This window comes from Neodiprion pinetum, chromosome 6, assembly GCF_021155775.2.
Source record: "Neodiprion pinetum isolate iyNeoPine1 chromosome 6, iyNeoPine1.2, whole genome shotgun sequence".
In the NCBI taxonomy this organism is placed as follows: domain Eukaryota; kingdom Metazoa; phylum Arthropoda; class Insecta; order Hymenoptera; family Diprionidae; genus Neodiprion; species Neodiprion pinetum.
Genome location: NC_060237.1, coordinates 17,601,929 through 17,614,389, shown reverse-complemented (window position 1 = coordinate 17,614,389; position 12,461 = coordinate 17,601,929). Strand labels below are relative to the sequence as shown.

At 33.3% G+C, this 12,461-nt stretch overlaps 3 protein-coding genes across 7 annotated transcripts; 2 read left to right on the top strand and 1 right to left on the bottom strand.

Annotated features, from left to right (window-relative positions):
• Nucleotides 1-4,179, top strand: LOC124221466 (serine/threonine/tyrosine-interacting protein). 5 transcript variants are annotated; one of them, XM_046631532.2, is made up of 5 exons: nucleotides 1-121; nucleotides 1,098-1,199; nucleotides 1,410-1,561; nucleotides 2,004-2,192; nucleotides 2,361-4,179. In XM_046631532.2, exons 1-5 carry the CDS (start codon nucleotides 83-85, stop codon nucleotides 2,569-2,571), a joined length of 693 nt encoding a protein of 230 aa, XP_046487488.1. In that variant the 5' UTR covers nucleotides 1-82; the 3' UTR covers nucleotides 2,572-4,179. The 5 variants fall into 5 exon arrangements, with proteins under 5 accessions (XP_046487488.1, XP_046487490.1, XP_046487487.1 ...); XM_046631534.2 differs by lacking the exon at nucleotides 1-121 and adding an exon at nucleotides 502-612; XM_046631531.2 differs by lacking the exon at nucleotides 1-121 and adding an exon at nucleotides 617-691.
• LOC124221477 (NPC intracellular cholesterol transporter 2 homolog a) lies at nucleotides 3,496-6,440 on the bottom strand. Its single transcript, XM_046631545.2, has 4 exons — nucleotides 6,082-6,440; nucleotides 5,674-5,787; nucleotides 4,073-4,254; nucleotides 3,496-3,650 (listed from the first exon to the last, which is right to left on the bottom strand). Exons 1-4 carry the CDS (start codon nucleotides 6,152-6,154, stop codon nucleotides 3,567-3,569), a joined length of 453 nt encoding a protein of 150 aa, XP_046487501.1. The 5' UTR covers nucleotides 6,155-6,440; the 3' UTR covers nucleotides 3,496-3,566.
• A 657-nt stretch (nucleotides 6,441-7,097) lies between these two features.
• On the top strand, nucleotides 7,098-10,365 carry LOC124221481 (protein transport protein Sec61 subunit gamma). Its single transcript, XM_046631552.2, has 4 exons — nucleotides 7,098-7,257; nucleotides 7,486-7,594; nucleotides 8,878-8,980; nucleotides 9,120-10,365. Exons 2-4 carry the CDS (start codon nucleotides 7,501-7,503, stop codon nucleotides 9,127-9,129), a joined length of 207 nt encoding a protein of 68 aa, XP_046487508.1. The 5' UTR covers nucleotides 7,098-7,257; nucleotides 7,486-7,500; the 3' UTR covers nucleotides 9,130-10,365.
• Nucleotides 10,366-12,461: the final 2,096 nt, after the last annotated feature.

Sequence of the window (12,461 nt, the reverse complement as noted above, 5' to 3'; positions counted from 1 at the left end):
TGTCAATAAAATTTCGTTATGTCGATAAACATTTCCTTATATTCATTCATTTCCAATTATTCGAACCGTTCAAATTACTGGTATGTTATCTATAAATGAGAACAACCTCCTGTACGATGAAGTAAGTATAAACTGGGCCACAACTTGAAGCCGGGTTTGTTGAAAAGTCAAGTATTACCGGGACATTATATTCCGAATTTCTACCTTACCCTCAACTACGCCACGAATGAGATGCATTTCGTATTCTAGTTAAAGCCATAGACCTTATACTCCAGGAGTACGCATCTCAATGGCCGCTCGCGAGACTACACAAGCCGTCCAACCGTTAAATGCTATCTCTCTCGCTCTGGCACACTGTCTAAAGTACGACAGACACAGAGTTCGCCTTGAGTTCCGTGACCCTCGTTGCCTTTACCCAGTCTCGAGAGTAGCCATTGTGATACACAATGTCTATGGTCAAACAGGTTTAGTTCGCCAGCCAATCATACTGTTGGGTTAATTGCAAGCAGCCAATGATTGGTGCAAACTTGATCGACCAAATCTGTTTGACGGAATTTCATGGACCTACACGAGTATCTATTTTGTTTGCATATTTTTCCAAAAATCGACTAGGTGATTCACTAGCATTTTCATGTATCTATGTTATACACACCAGAGCAAAACCGGAGCAAAATCATATTTGAAACTCTTTGTACGGCGCCGTTGGTTGAGTTGACTTCAAGTTAATTACTCAAACTAAAAGGATGAAATATGTCAGAATGTCTTTCAAACCGGTTGTATTGTAAAAACCACTCATTATCGACTATAATGTCCACCACGAAAACTGAGCAGGGGCAGAGCCTTGTTCGTAGTATTAAATCTTATCTCTTAAATTTAGGTTAATTTCCTCATTTCTCGACGTTCCTTACGAACTAATTAATGGTTATGTACCTGTCAAAACAGTAGCAAGATGTTCATTCGATTGTATGAATCGCTGTTCCCTTTATTTTAAGATTTCTGTAACTATTAACATATTTAACATTGCACAGTCACTGCAATCTTTCAATTCGTAATTCGTTATATGATAGAGTTCACCAATTCTTATAAATTCGCTCTAGGAAGGGACTGGCGGCAATGATCAGGATGAATACCCTCAAATTCCAATTGAAGCCATGACCCCTCATGATGAATGGACTTACACAATGCGGCGGAAAATGCAGGTCTGCTTAAACATGATGAAGTAGCTTTGTCCACCAATGAATTTGCACATTCATTGCTGAACCATATTTTATAAGAATAAAATTGATGCTGCAACTAGCAGACAAAATAAATGCTAGCTTTTGTTGCCCCTTTTAACATTGCAGTACGACATCTTCAATTTAGTCATAAATTTTATATAATGTTAAACAATGTTATTCCCATGATTTCAGGAGATACTTCCCGGTCTTTATCTCGGCCCTTATAGCGCCGCGAGTCCTTCAAAATTAGAATCGTTGCTGGAATATGGTATAACTCACATAGTTTGCGTTCGTCAAGATATCGAAGCACATTTCATAAAGCCCAACTTTCCTGACAGATTTCAGTAAGTCAAAGTATTCAATATTCTTATAAATTATCAACGATATCTGGATAGACAAGACGAGGACGCAAAATGTTGGTTCTTTTCACCCTTTACTCTAGCATTGTAACTCAGTAATTTCAGTACCAATCTTTTTCCATCTTAATCTTATTTTAATCAAATTTTTCACCATCTCAAAAATCGGTTCCAATTTTTGGAAGCAGTTTTTCTTGCAAAATACTATTCCATTCAACAGAAATTTCACTTGCAGAACTTGGATAAAATTAGGCTCAAAGTAGGAACTCATTTTATCTAATGAATCTAAAGATGTCATATTTTGCATCATTATATTGAACGTATTGAAATAAACTGTTATGAAAAAACACAATCAGCTTGTGTAATGTTTTTACAAATCCGATGGAAAGGTCAATTTGTATTGAAAAATGGATAATATCTTTACTTGCAGATATCTTGTACTGGATATAGCTGACACAGCTCACGAAAATATAATACAACACTTTCAGAAAGTAAAAATATATATAGACGATGCTCTGAGTTCCCGTGGTCGGGTTCTGGTACATGGCAATGCAGGAATATCCAGATCTGCAGCATTGGTATTAGCCTACATGATGGAAACCTATGGATTAACGCTGCGGTAAACCTATATTTTTTAATTCAACTAATGATTACTATTTATTTTGCTTTTGAAATATCCATCATTTGATCATTTGAATAACGAATCAGTAGCGAAATAAAATTAATTGTTTATATACGTCGTCAATCGCGTAACCCGTTCTGATAATAAACACCACATTTATTATAGAAGAGCCTTCGAAATAGTACAAAGGCGAAGATTTTGCATCATTCCGAATGAAGGGTTCTTGGCACAATTAAGAGAATTTGAGCCTATTTATCAGGCACAGAAAACTCTCAGACACGGACAGCAGAGTTCAGCAAGACAGAGGAGCAAACGTACTATTCACCAAATGGACACTGAACAAACAGATGAACAACCTGATGCAATGGATAGTTGATGTAAACTCTAAAAGTATCAAAATTCATACACCAAATCTTAATTAACACCTAGGAACACAAAAGTAATCCGATCTGTACCGCCGTATTTGTGTACGGAATTGAGTTCTGGTAATGTAACAAGCCAAACCACGTTCTGGTCAAAACGCAACGTACTCAAATTCCTCATAAAGTAATGTTTATTCGACATCTTACGTTGAAAAAACATACGCGGAACAACTGTTTTTAATGTTAGTAACTCTGCAATAAAATAATTTCACGCATAATATTAATTAATGATTAAAAATTACAAAACCTAAAATGGGCGATCATATTTTGATATAGGGTATATAGTAGCATCGAGTACCCCTTTGGTGCTGCTTACCATATTCGCCAGCTAAAATATATGCCGTACATAGAAAATAAGACCAAAATCTACTGCTAGAAATGATGTTCACGTTAATGTTTGTATTATTTACCTGGTCTATCATCGCACCCTTAATATTTGTATTTAAAAACTGAATTTATGTAATTAGATAACTTTAAGTTGAATAATGCTACCTTATGTACTCTGTTTTTTATTTATTGATAATTGAAGTTTATTTGCATATGTAATTAATCATCCACAAAAGAATACACATAATATTTTCAAGGACCCTGCTTTTCTCAACTCCTTGAAACTTGGAATTCTAAAGTCTGTGTGTTTAGTGCCAGTAACATAATATAAATAAATATGTGCATATATTCTTGCTGACACTGGACGATATAATGATTTGATAGTAGAGTCACATCCGGCCACGATATCAACGTGTTGATATCGCCATACCAAGAAAAAACCAGTAGTAATTAAACAACTGTTACCACACTACTGGTTTGGTTTTTACTTCTCTTTTGCTAACAATTATCTAAATTATCTACCTATTAACCACAATAATTATTTCTAATACCACAGTAAAAAATATTATTTATTAAATCTGTTATGAATACATAATCACAACATAGTTATAAATTCGTATTTTTATCGTATTACAGCCGGAAGTTTGATACAGACAATGTCATTTCCATCTTGATCTTGAAGTTCCCACTTGACTTTAACGGATACCTATGAATGATATTCATATTAGGCATTAGTACTTTGTACATAAGGCATACCCGTAATGTAGGTGTTTTGAGGCAAGGATACTGATTTCATTAAGAGCTGAAGGCAAGTCAAAAGCGAATACCGAACAGAAGTCAGAACTGACATATAAAATCTTTGTACGGCAGTTCAAGATGTGCAGTTCCGAGCTGCACACCAAAACTGCGGCATAGACTTTATATGGTAGTTCTGAGCTTAGCGGTGTAAACAACCACTTTAGGGATCGAAAACAGGAGTCATGTTACTTTTTCTTGCCTGTGCTAGAGAAAGATATTTATGTCTGTTTCATAGAGGAAACCTCCTTGAGATTTACACCATTTCTATATCAACTAGTTTTTCACTTTCATTATTTGCAATTTATTATTATATACTTATTCCGAACTAACCGAAGGGTAACGTGTGGCTACTGGTAGCTCTGCCTTGTATTTGTAGCTTTGGCCCTTCCTCATGGGACAAGTTATCCCAGACTTAGAGTATTGGCATGCGTCAGCATTTGGCAGATCAAAAGGTATGGGCACAATCATAACAGTGCCATGTACTACTGCTTTCAAGTCGGTAGCATCTTCGTCTGAAAATATTTTTCTTTTTTTTTTTGTCAAAATTGTGAGAATATGGGTGTATTAATTATATGACTATGCTTTCAAACAGATGAGCAGAATAGTTATTAAGAATATTTATTGAGAATCAAATGAAAACGAATGAGAAAGACTATTTATCATATAGTTATGATTTATGATAAAAATTTTCGTTGGTTTCCTGGAAAATTAGTACGGGAAACACTAAAGAAAAATGGCCATCCCAAAAAATTAATTAGACATCTACAAGAACCAAGAGTAGATAAACATTACAACAGCTATAATGATGATAATTGTGCAAACAACAATGAAGAATGTATAGAATCAATTCCCTTTATTGAAGGCCTATCGCATAAGATAAAAAACATACTGCGTAAGGAAAACATCAATGTGTCATATAAAATCACCAACACTCTAAATAATTTATTTACATGTTTAAAATCAAAAACACCTGCGCTTGAACAAACCAATATTATTTATAAGATCAATTGCACAGATTGCAAAAAATGCTACATAGACCAATCTTCGCAACATTTAAAAAAAAAGGATCGCTAATCATAAATACGATATCAAAACACATGATCCAGACAGATCGGCATTAGTGTATCATGCATTGGTTGAAGGACACAAGTTCAATTTTGAAAATATTATAATATTAGACAAAGAGACAAACTGGCACAAAAGAATTACAAAAGAAATGATACACATATCAACAAATAATACTGTAAACAAAATAACTGACATTGACAATCTAAGTCACCTTTACATAGATATTTTATAAGTCGCAAAAAACATATGTAAGAAAGGTCATATAAACAAAGTGCCAGCTCAACAATAACCATCTATACAAATGTATGAAATTAGATCATTGTTGTTATAATTAACATTAAGGGGGTCGGAATGACAGACGGATAGTCACTTCCTTCTGAAACACCATGTAAGCAACAACTAGTAAGCTAAGGAATGTCTAAAAATGCGACTGGGTAATATATTATTATGTTATGACAACCTAACAATAATAATTAATTAGAGGCATTTATGTATAATAATTTTAATTGAAAGTGATAATTGCTAAATTTATACCTGTAAAATTTATATATATATATTATTTTTTGTTTTTTTTAAATTTTTTTAAGAAACCTGACGATGGCAGTCGGGTTCCTGCCGAAACGTCGTAATAAAGACATCATTCTCTATGAACTGCATCTTGTCATCACTGACTATCGAAACCAACAAAAATTTTAATCATACAACCAATACAGGCACGAACTTCTAACTCGCATATAGTTATGATGTTCGTCTTAGTGCGAAATTATACTTTTACTGATTTAGTATTACTTTATTTAATTGCGCTAAAGTTTATCGAAATCAATATAATTGCATTTCAATAATGCATCAAAATATCAGCTTACATGTTGTAAAGTCAATTTCTATCGATGCATTCTTTCCTTTATGCAAAACACAGGGTTGGTCTGAAGTGTCGCAACCTGCTATTTGAACTCGGCTGTAACTTCCTAACTTGGAACCTGTAACAAAGAGAATGTAGAAAATCGAAACTTTTTTTCTCACATATTAACTGCGATGTGGAAAATTTGTCAATGGCGATAACATCTAATTAATACTTTTGTTACAATATCTAAACATAATCGATCAGTTATGCAATCATTTAGTAAATATATCATCTATGCGTCATAACAAAATGTTTGCACAGTAAAAAGATAAATATAATTTGTGTAAGAATTGCACTCAAGTATTGTCTTCAATACTTCATAAATTCGGTGAAGCCAAAAATGGGTAATAAATATTGAAATTATACAAACCGCAATCGAGAATTGGAACTCCATCCGCAATGGATGAGAAACAGAAAAGAGCCACAAAAATTAACAGTAACATGTTAACGCCTTGACAAACTAACGAACACTGACGGTTACGAGAAGAGTCGCAGTTGGCGAGGTTATCAGAAGACAGAGGAAGTACGTGATATCATATTCTTTATTCGTCGAAACGGGATGTACACAGCATATTTTCGAATTTCAAGGGTATCGGGATCAGTTCAATTAGTCAGCGGCGTTAATCTTATCTTGCCAGGTAAACAATACATGAATCACGAACAGATGAATAACAACGTTTGGGGATTGTACTGTGGACGCTTGAGATATCGACTTGTTGCCACTCATAATCTTAAAAGTGCTCAACAAAGCATTAAAAAATTCTTCATAGGAACATCTTTTACCGGCGTAGTCAGTTGCTTGGTTGATAATACGTGAAACTGCTAATACCCCCAAACCCGGCCAGACCCGACTAACTGTTACGAAAAATGACCCAGGATTATCAGTCTTCGTATATCCTCAGTCATCGCATTATAGTTGTCTACTCGCGAGAAAGTTGCAAACAAGAACCGCTGAATCGCCACCTATAGTCGAAATTCGAAGTATATCAGTGAGCAGCCCTTTACGTATCTGTCATTCAACCCACGCTGCAGCAGCATGCAACATTCGTACCCAATTCTGCCGTAAATTCAACCCACGCTACTATGCAGCATGCAACAATCATGCCGAATTCTGCTGTAAAGTAATGCCGAACCACGGTCTTGCATGATCACCCATCTCGTCAATCTCGCGAAAACTGCAGCCGAAGTTATGAGAGATAAGGATATATATTCAGGTTGCTCCGTCTCTTTCACACAATGAGGTGTAGAGCGAGGTGCATTATAACCAACATATACCTCTTTCTCTCTCTCTCCCCCTCACTGCGCCGCTACACTTTCTGTAACCGAAAAGCTACCTTCAGTAGTATATGCTCCAAGGACTAAGCCCAACAAGCCATTGTGGCACGCGACGCTTCCGTTTCAGTTTGTGATCGTAGTGTCACGTCAATCGAACCGGAAGTTACGTATTTCTATACGTCGTCCACGTAGCTGGTGAAATTAATGTCAGTGGTGGTTTTTCGTCAATCACAGAGAACAGTGTTTGAAGTAAACGCAAGCAGTAAGGAACGTAAGTAAATGTCTCGTTCAGAAAAATTACTTAATTATTTTAAATAAATAAATCAAGTACTTATTTATCTTTATTATACTCTTGAGGAGGAGCAATTTCACTTCATAACCTTTAAATATACAAATTAATACACGTTCAATTTACACGACTTTTCACATTTATACCATATGTATCTACTCAGTTTTTGATTGAAATGATTCAGATATTTTAACGTGATTTTAACTATAGAAAACACAATCAACGATGGATCAAGTCACGAAATTAGTTGAACCTGGCCGCCAGTTTGCCAAAGACAGCATTCGTCTCGTCAAAAGATGCACAAAACCAGACCGCAAAGGTATTTAAACCTACCTTGTAACAATCATTTTTAGTTTGCCGCACCACGTTACCTTATAGCAATTAGATTAATAGGCTAAGAAATCTCAGAATTATGTCAGATCTAAAGTTGCCTTATATTAGCCAAAACTTGTTACTACATCCTTATGCTAATAAAAAATACTGCTTGAAGCCAACTAAATGAATCTAAACGCCAGTACGTTTTGAAAATTAAAATACAATCAGGAAATTGTCAATTAAAATTACTGTCCTAAAGCCAGAATTTCAGGAGAGTCAGTACTTCCATTAAAAAAGTATAACCTCAGAGTCAAGTATAGCTTCAAAGATTTCTATTTACCTTTTTCTGCACACATAAGCCAGCTTCTGATTAAAATTTTTATTCAATGAATGTTCAATAATATATAACAATGTGTTATAAAAGAGAATTCGACTAGAATTGATATTCTTGGTATTATGTATAGACTTGCTATTTGAGCAATGCCCAATGCTACATTATATTTCTGTTGCTATTTACATATAATTTTAGATATACGACTGTAATACTGATCACATCCATTTCAACGTTGGTTTTTACATTGATTAAAATTTCTTTTTGCACAGCACAAGTGAACATGCTTGAAGTTGTGTGTAAAAACCTGAAAACTAAAGAATTCACAAAACGTTCCTATGTATTTTTCTCCACCATTAGAAGAACTTGATTATGTCAGAAATATTACATTCTAAATTCAATCAGAACCCTGACAAACGAATTCAACTGAGGTAGATGAATCTTAATTATTTAATGGATATAACTCAAATACTAAATATAATGAATTTACTGGTTTAAAAATGTAATACTAGGTAACAAAAATATTTTCATACAACTTTTTGTGTTGTTATTCATTGGAACGAAAAAAAGACAGAATTTTAAACCAAGTTGTAGAAGTAAAAATAAAGCAAGTCAACGCGTGTTCTTTCTCCCTACAGAATATAAACTTTTTTTTCATCTTTCGTTATTGTGTTATTCTCAAAGACCGTTGCAAATGTTATTGTCATAACTATAATACTTTTGGTAAAAACCAATTTTAGATTGTATCTGCGGTGCACTGTAAATATTGCTGTAGTTCATATTTTGGCACTCACGGTTACAGATTAATTTCTAAATCGTCGAAAAGCACATTAGACTGTGATTTTCTGATTTCTCTAATATGAATACTATGTGAGATTTTAAAAGACCAACATGGCTATAGAGTGACTCTTTAAGTATCAAATATTTTACACTAAATTGTTATATTTACTTTACAGAATTCCAAAAGATAGCTATCGCTACCGCCATTGGATTCTGTATCATGGGCTTCATTGGTTTCTTCGTGAAATTAATCCACATTCCCATCAACAATATCATTGTGTAAGTAGTCCTTTAACATGGGAAATTCATGTATCATTTATCTGCAATATTTTGGTAAATCAGTCTTTTATTGGTACAGTTTCTGAATCCCAATGGCACTGTATACTAATTATTATTTTTCTTTTAATTTCTGTTACAGAGGCTCATAAGGCTAGGCTACAACTGAATTGTTTTAACTCTTAAGGTCCATCAATGTTAATTTTCCCACCACCACCCCACCCATTCTCCTCCTCCCGACCTCTTTAATTTATATCAACGAAATTATTATGGCTGAATTACAGTATGTGATGATATGAGTGTGTGAAAATGAATTTTGTAATAAAACTAGTATTGAACAAAAATCATTTCCCAAGTCATTTGTCCTTTGAGTAACAGGTATAATGTGCAGTGAAAAAATTTGCAATTTGTAAAGATAATGGGAACGAGGATGTAAATTGGGAATAAAAGTGACAGTTCAAGGCACTTTTACACTTTTATTTAAAGAATAGAATTTTTTTCTTCAAGTACAATACATAGTAAAATTTGAAAAGCCATTTTTTCCAATGATTTAAAAAAAATTTCAGGGCAATTTCACTTTTCAATTCGTCGATATCTTTTTCAACGGAAAAATAACTATCGCATGGGAACCCATAGCCAGGTACTGAGTATAGAAGGATATAAATATCAATTCAGCCACTTTATCCGATTGATGAAAATAAAAATTGGTATTAAATATTTTTGTAATAGAAAAAAATATATGTATATATAATATATTATGTAAATCATACTTATAACTAATGTGCATTGCGTATCACGCTGGCAGTATGCTGTGAACAAATATCTCAGGGAGTTATTTTTTTTTTTTATATTCCTTCAATTAAATTGATACCATCAAATCGAATAAAAGGTTTGGCAATTAATAGATTATATTAGACGAAGTTTAAAGCTAGGAAGCGTTAAAAAAACAAAAACATTGAGACTCTTGATATATGTGGAGATTTCTTTTAAGGAAAAATAAGCTATCTCCAAATAGTTATCGAATCTCCTGCTAAGGCAATGCAACGTCATTTAAAACATTGATAAATTTGAAAGAAAAAATGTTGTAATCTATCATTAAATGGTGATAACGTTTCATGGAAGCATCTAAGTCCTTGGACTTTATGCGTTTGTTTTCGTTTTTTGTGTGATTTTTTTTTCTCTACAAGCATTTCGCTAGTATGCAATTAACTAGTTAATTACGCGAATGCTCAATCATCATCATTCAAAGTGTGTTTGTAACTCGCAACATATTTCCCCCATTGATATATTCTTCAAAAAAAAAAAAAAAATACATATACAAATAATGGTCTTTGAACATTGAATACAAAATCTCGCGAGAACAAGAGTGACAAATTGTTGATCGTAACGAGATGTTGAGGGTATTTGAATTAATATCATAACTAACTAATGTACCTCGTAAAAATCAAAAAAATAATGCCAAATCTTTCCTTAGACGTTCGATTGCATATACGTACAGCAAAATAAGTAAGGGACAAGATATAGACCGGCTGAAATTTATTCGTGTTACAAACGCACTTCAAAAAAGGGTAACTGCTACCCACAGTAATAATGAGGTATATCGTTAGGCACGTGGTTCTCTGAACATTTAATCAAATCGGTAAATGTTCATTGATTATCGACAGATTATAAAATACGTGTACATATATTATATAACATATTAATATACATACATTTATATGTGTATATATACACTATAATTATTAAATACTAAAATTATTGTAAGTATCTCTTGAACGTTGAATTGATTCGTTAGAAAACAATTATTAAATTCAAGTGTCAACAAGTTTTCCATACACTGGTGTATACTTGAATCAGCTTCGTCAATTGGGAACGAGAAATATATAATATATTTCGCAAAATATTGCTTGCGTAATAATTTTCTGCACAGCACTGGTACGCTTAGAAGGATTGATTTTAGATTTCTTGTCTCTCTCGTACTAATTACAGCAATTCTTGTCACACATGCGCGAATATAAAAGTAACAATCTAAAAAACAGTATATCCCTAAAATCGATACACATGCACCACAAGTATACATACATACAAATACAGGCATTCATACATAATTGAATATGAAAAGAAACATCAAAAGCTAGGCCTCTGTACGTCTATAGAAATGCATTTTTTAGATATTGAAATATGTTAGTCTGGAGCAGGACGACTAATTTTCAAAATGGATCCAAGAACCTTTGAATCACTCATTGCGACGCCGCATTTAAATTTGCAGCTAACATTATATTCGACTAGAGCTCACTCACCAACAATGGCATCAACGTCACACAAGCAAGATTACGTAAAACGATTACTTTGCAAGTAGAAATTATATCATGTACATATCACTACAAGTGACAACATTCTATCAAATATATACTTATACTCGTAGTGCGAAATGTACGTTAGTTTTCAGTAGCCAAATAACAATATAACACATAGTACGTAAAAGTGTGTTTGCAAATGCAGGTTTGACTATCGAGCACGCAATTCGCAGCTTGTATTCGTGTAACAAGGCATTTGAAAATTAAAAAGTCAAGTCTGAAAAAAAATTAGCTGTAGTTCACATAGGTGTACAGTAGCCACGATGTAGTTTTTGCAACTGTCAGAAAAAAGGAAAAATATTTATATGTTATTTCAATATAATGATGATCGTAATTTCATATTCGCACATCTAAAAAACGCATTTCTTTTATCTACAATGTCAAAGCTTTTAGAATATCGCAGTAGATTTACTATAAAGGAATGTTTGAAAGTTCATTGAAATAAAAATTTTACGATTCTTATAATACGAGTAAAAATAACGAGTTTTCAAACGCCATTACTGTAGTAGTAATAATCAGAGAAAAAAAATACTAAAATAAATCTCGATAATTAAAAAATATTATTATACACGTATAGTCTTACCGCTGAATCTAAGAGTATAGGGAAAGAGTGCTCGCTATTAATCTTAAATTTGGATTCATAAAATACTTATGTCACTAGTGACATCGAGTACAAGAATTTCCCATAAATCCGAAACAATACCTTTTATCTGGAAGGGACACTTGTATCATAAGTTCGAAAATTTAGGGTCAATTTTGAAGAATATGAATTCGTATTTCAATGAGTAAAAGTGAGTTTATCAGAAGCATTGGTTTTCTTCCATTTTATGAAACAATTAGCAATCCCCAATCGCTAAGCGCTTTTGTGCTGTATTTCCATAACACGCTTCGTGAGAATTGACCACAATTTCATTATTGAAAAAAGAGGATTCCTTAAATCTATTAACTTTGTTTATAATTTTTAGTCAAAAAGCACGATCCAGTAATGTGACTAGGTTTTTTCAACCATAATACAATGCGTGAGCTTGTTACTAATTATCTCATTATTTCAAAATTGTCACACTCTAATTTCATATATAATGAAGAATTTCAGAGTGGTTTCCACTTTGTCACTTTAAAATTGAATA

Coding starts and splice junctions, on each gene's coding strand:
- LOC124221477 (XM_046631545.2), bottom strand. CDS start 6,154: ATGTTACTGTTAATTTTTGTGGCTCTTTTCTGTTTCTCATCCATTGCG. Junction 5,788..6,081: donor AGTTCCAATTCTCGATTGCG/GTTTGTATAATT, acceptor TCTTTGTTACAG/GTTCCAAGTTAGGAAGTTAC. Junction 4,255..5,673: donor AGAAATTGACTTTACAACAT/GTAAGCTGATAT, acceptor AAATATTTTCAG/ACGAAGATGCTACCGACTTG.
- LOC124221466 (XM_046631530.2), top strand. CDS start 751: ATGTCAGAATGTCTTTCAAACCGGTTGTATTGTAAAAACCACTCATTA. Junction 844..1,097: donor CTGAGCAGGGGCAGAGCCTT/GTTCGTAGTATT, acceptor AATTCGCTCTAG/GAAGGGACTGGCGGCAATGA. Junction 1,562..2,003: donor AACTTTCCTGACAGATTTCA/GTAAGTCAAAGT, acceptor CTTTACTTGCAG/ATATCTTGTACTGGATATAG.
- LOC124221481 (XM_046631552.2), top strand. CDS start 7,501: ATGGATCAAGTCACGAAATTAGTTGAACCTGGCCGCCAGTTTGCCAAA. Junction 7,595..8,877: donor CACAAAACCAGACCGCAAAG/GTATTTAAACCT, acceptor TTTACTTTACAG/AATTCCAAAAGATAGCTATC.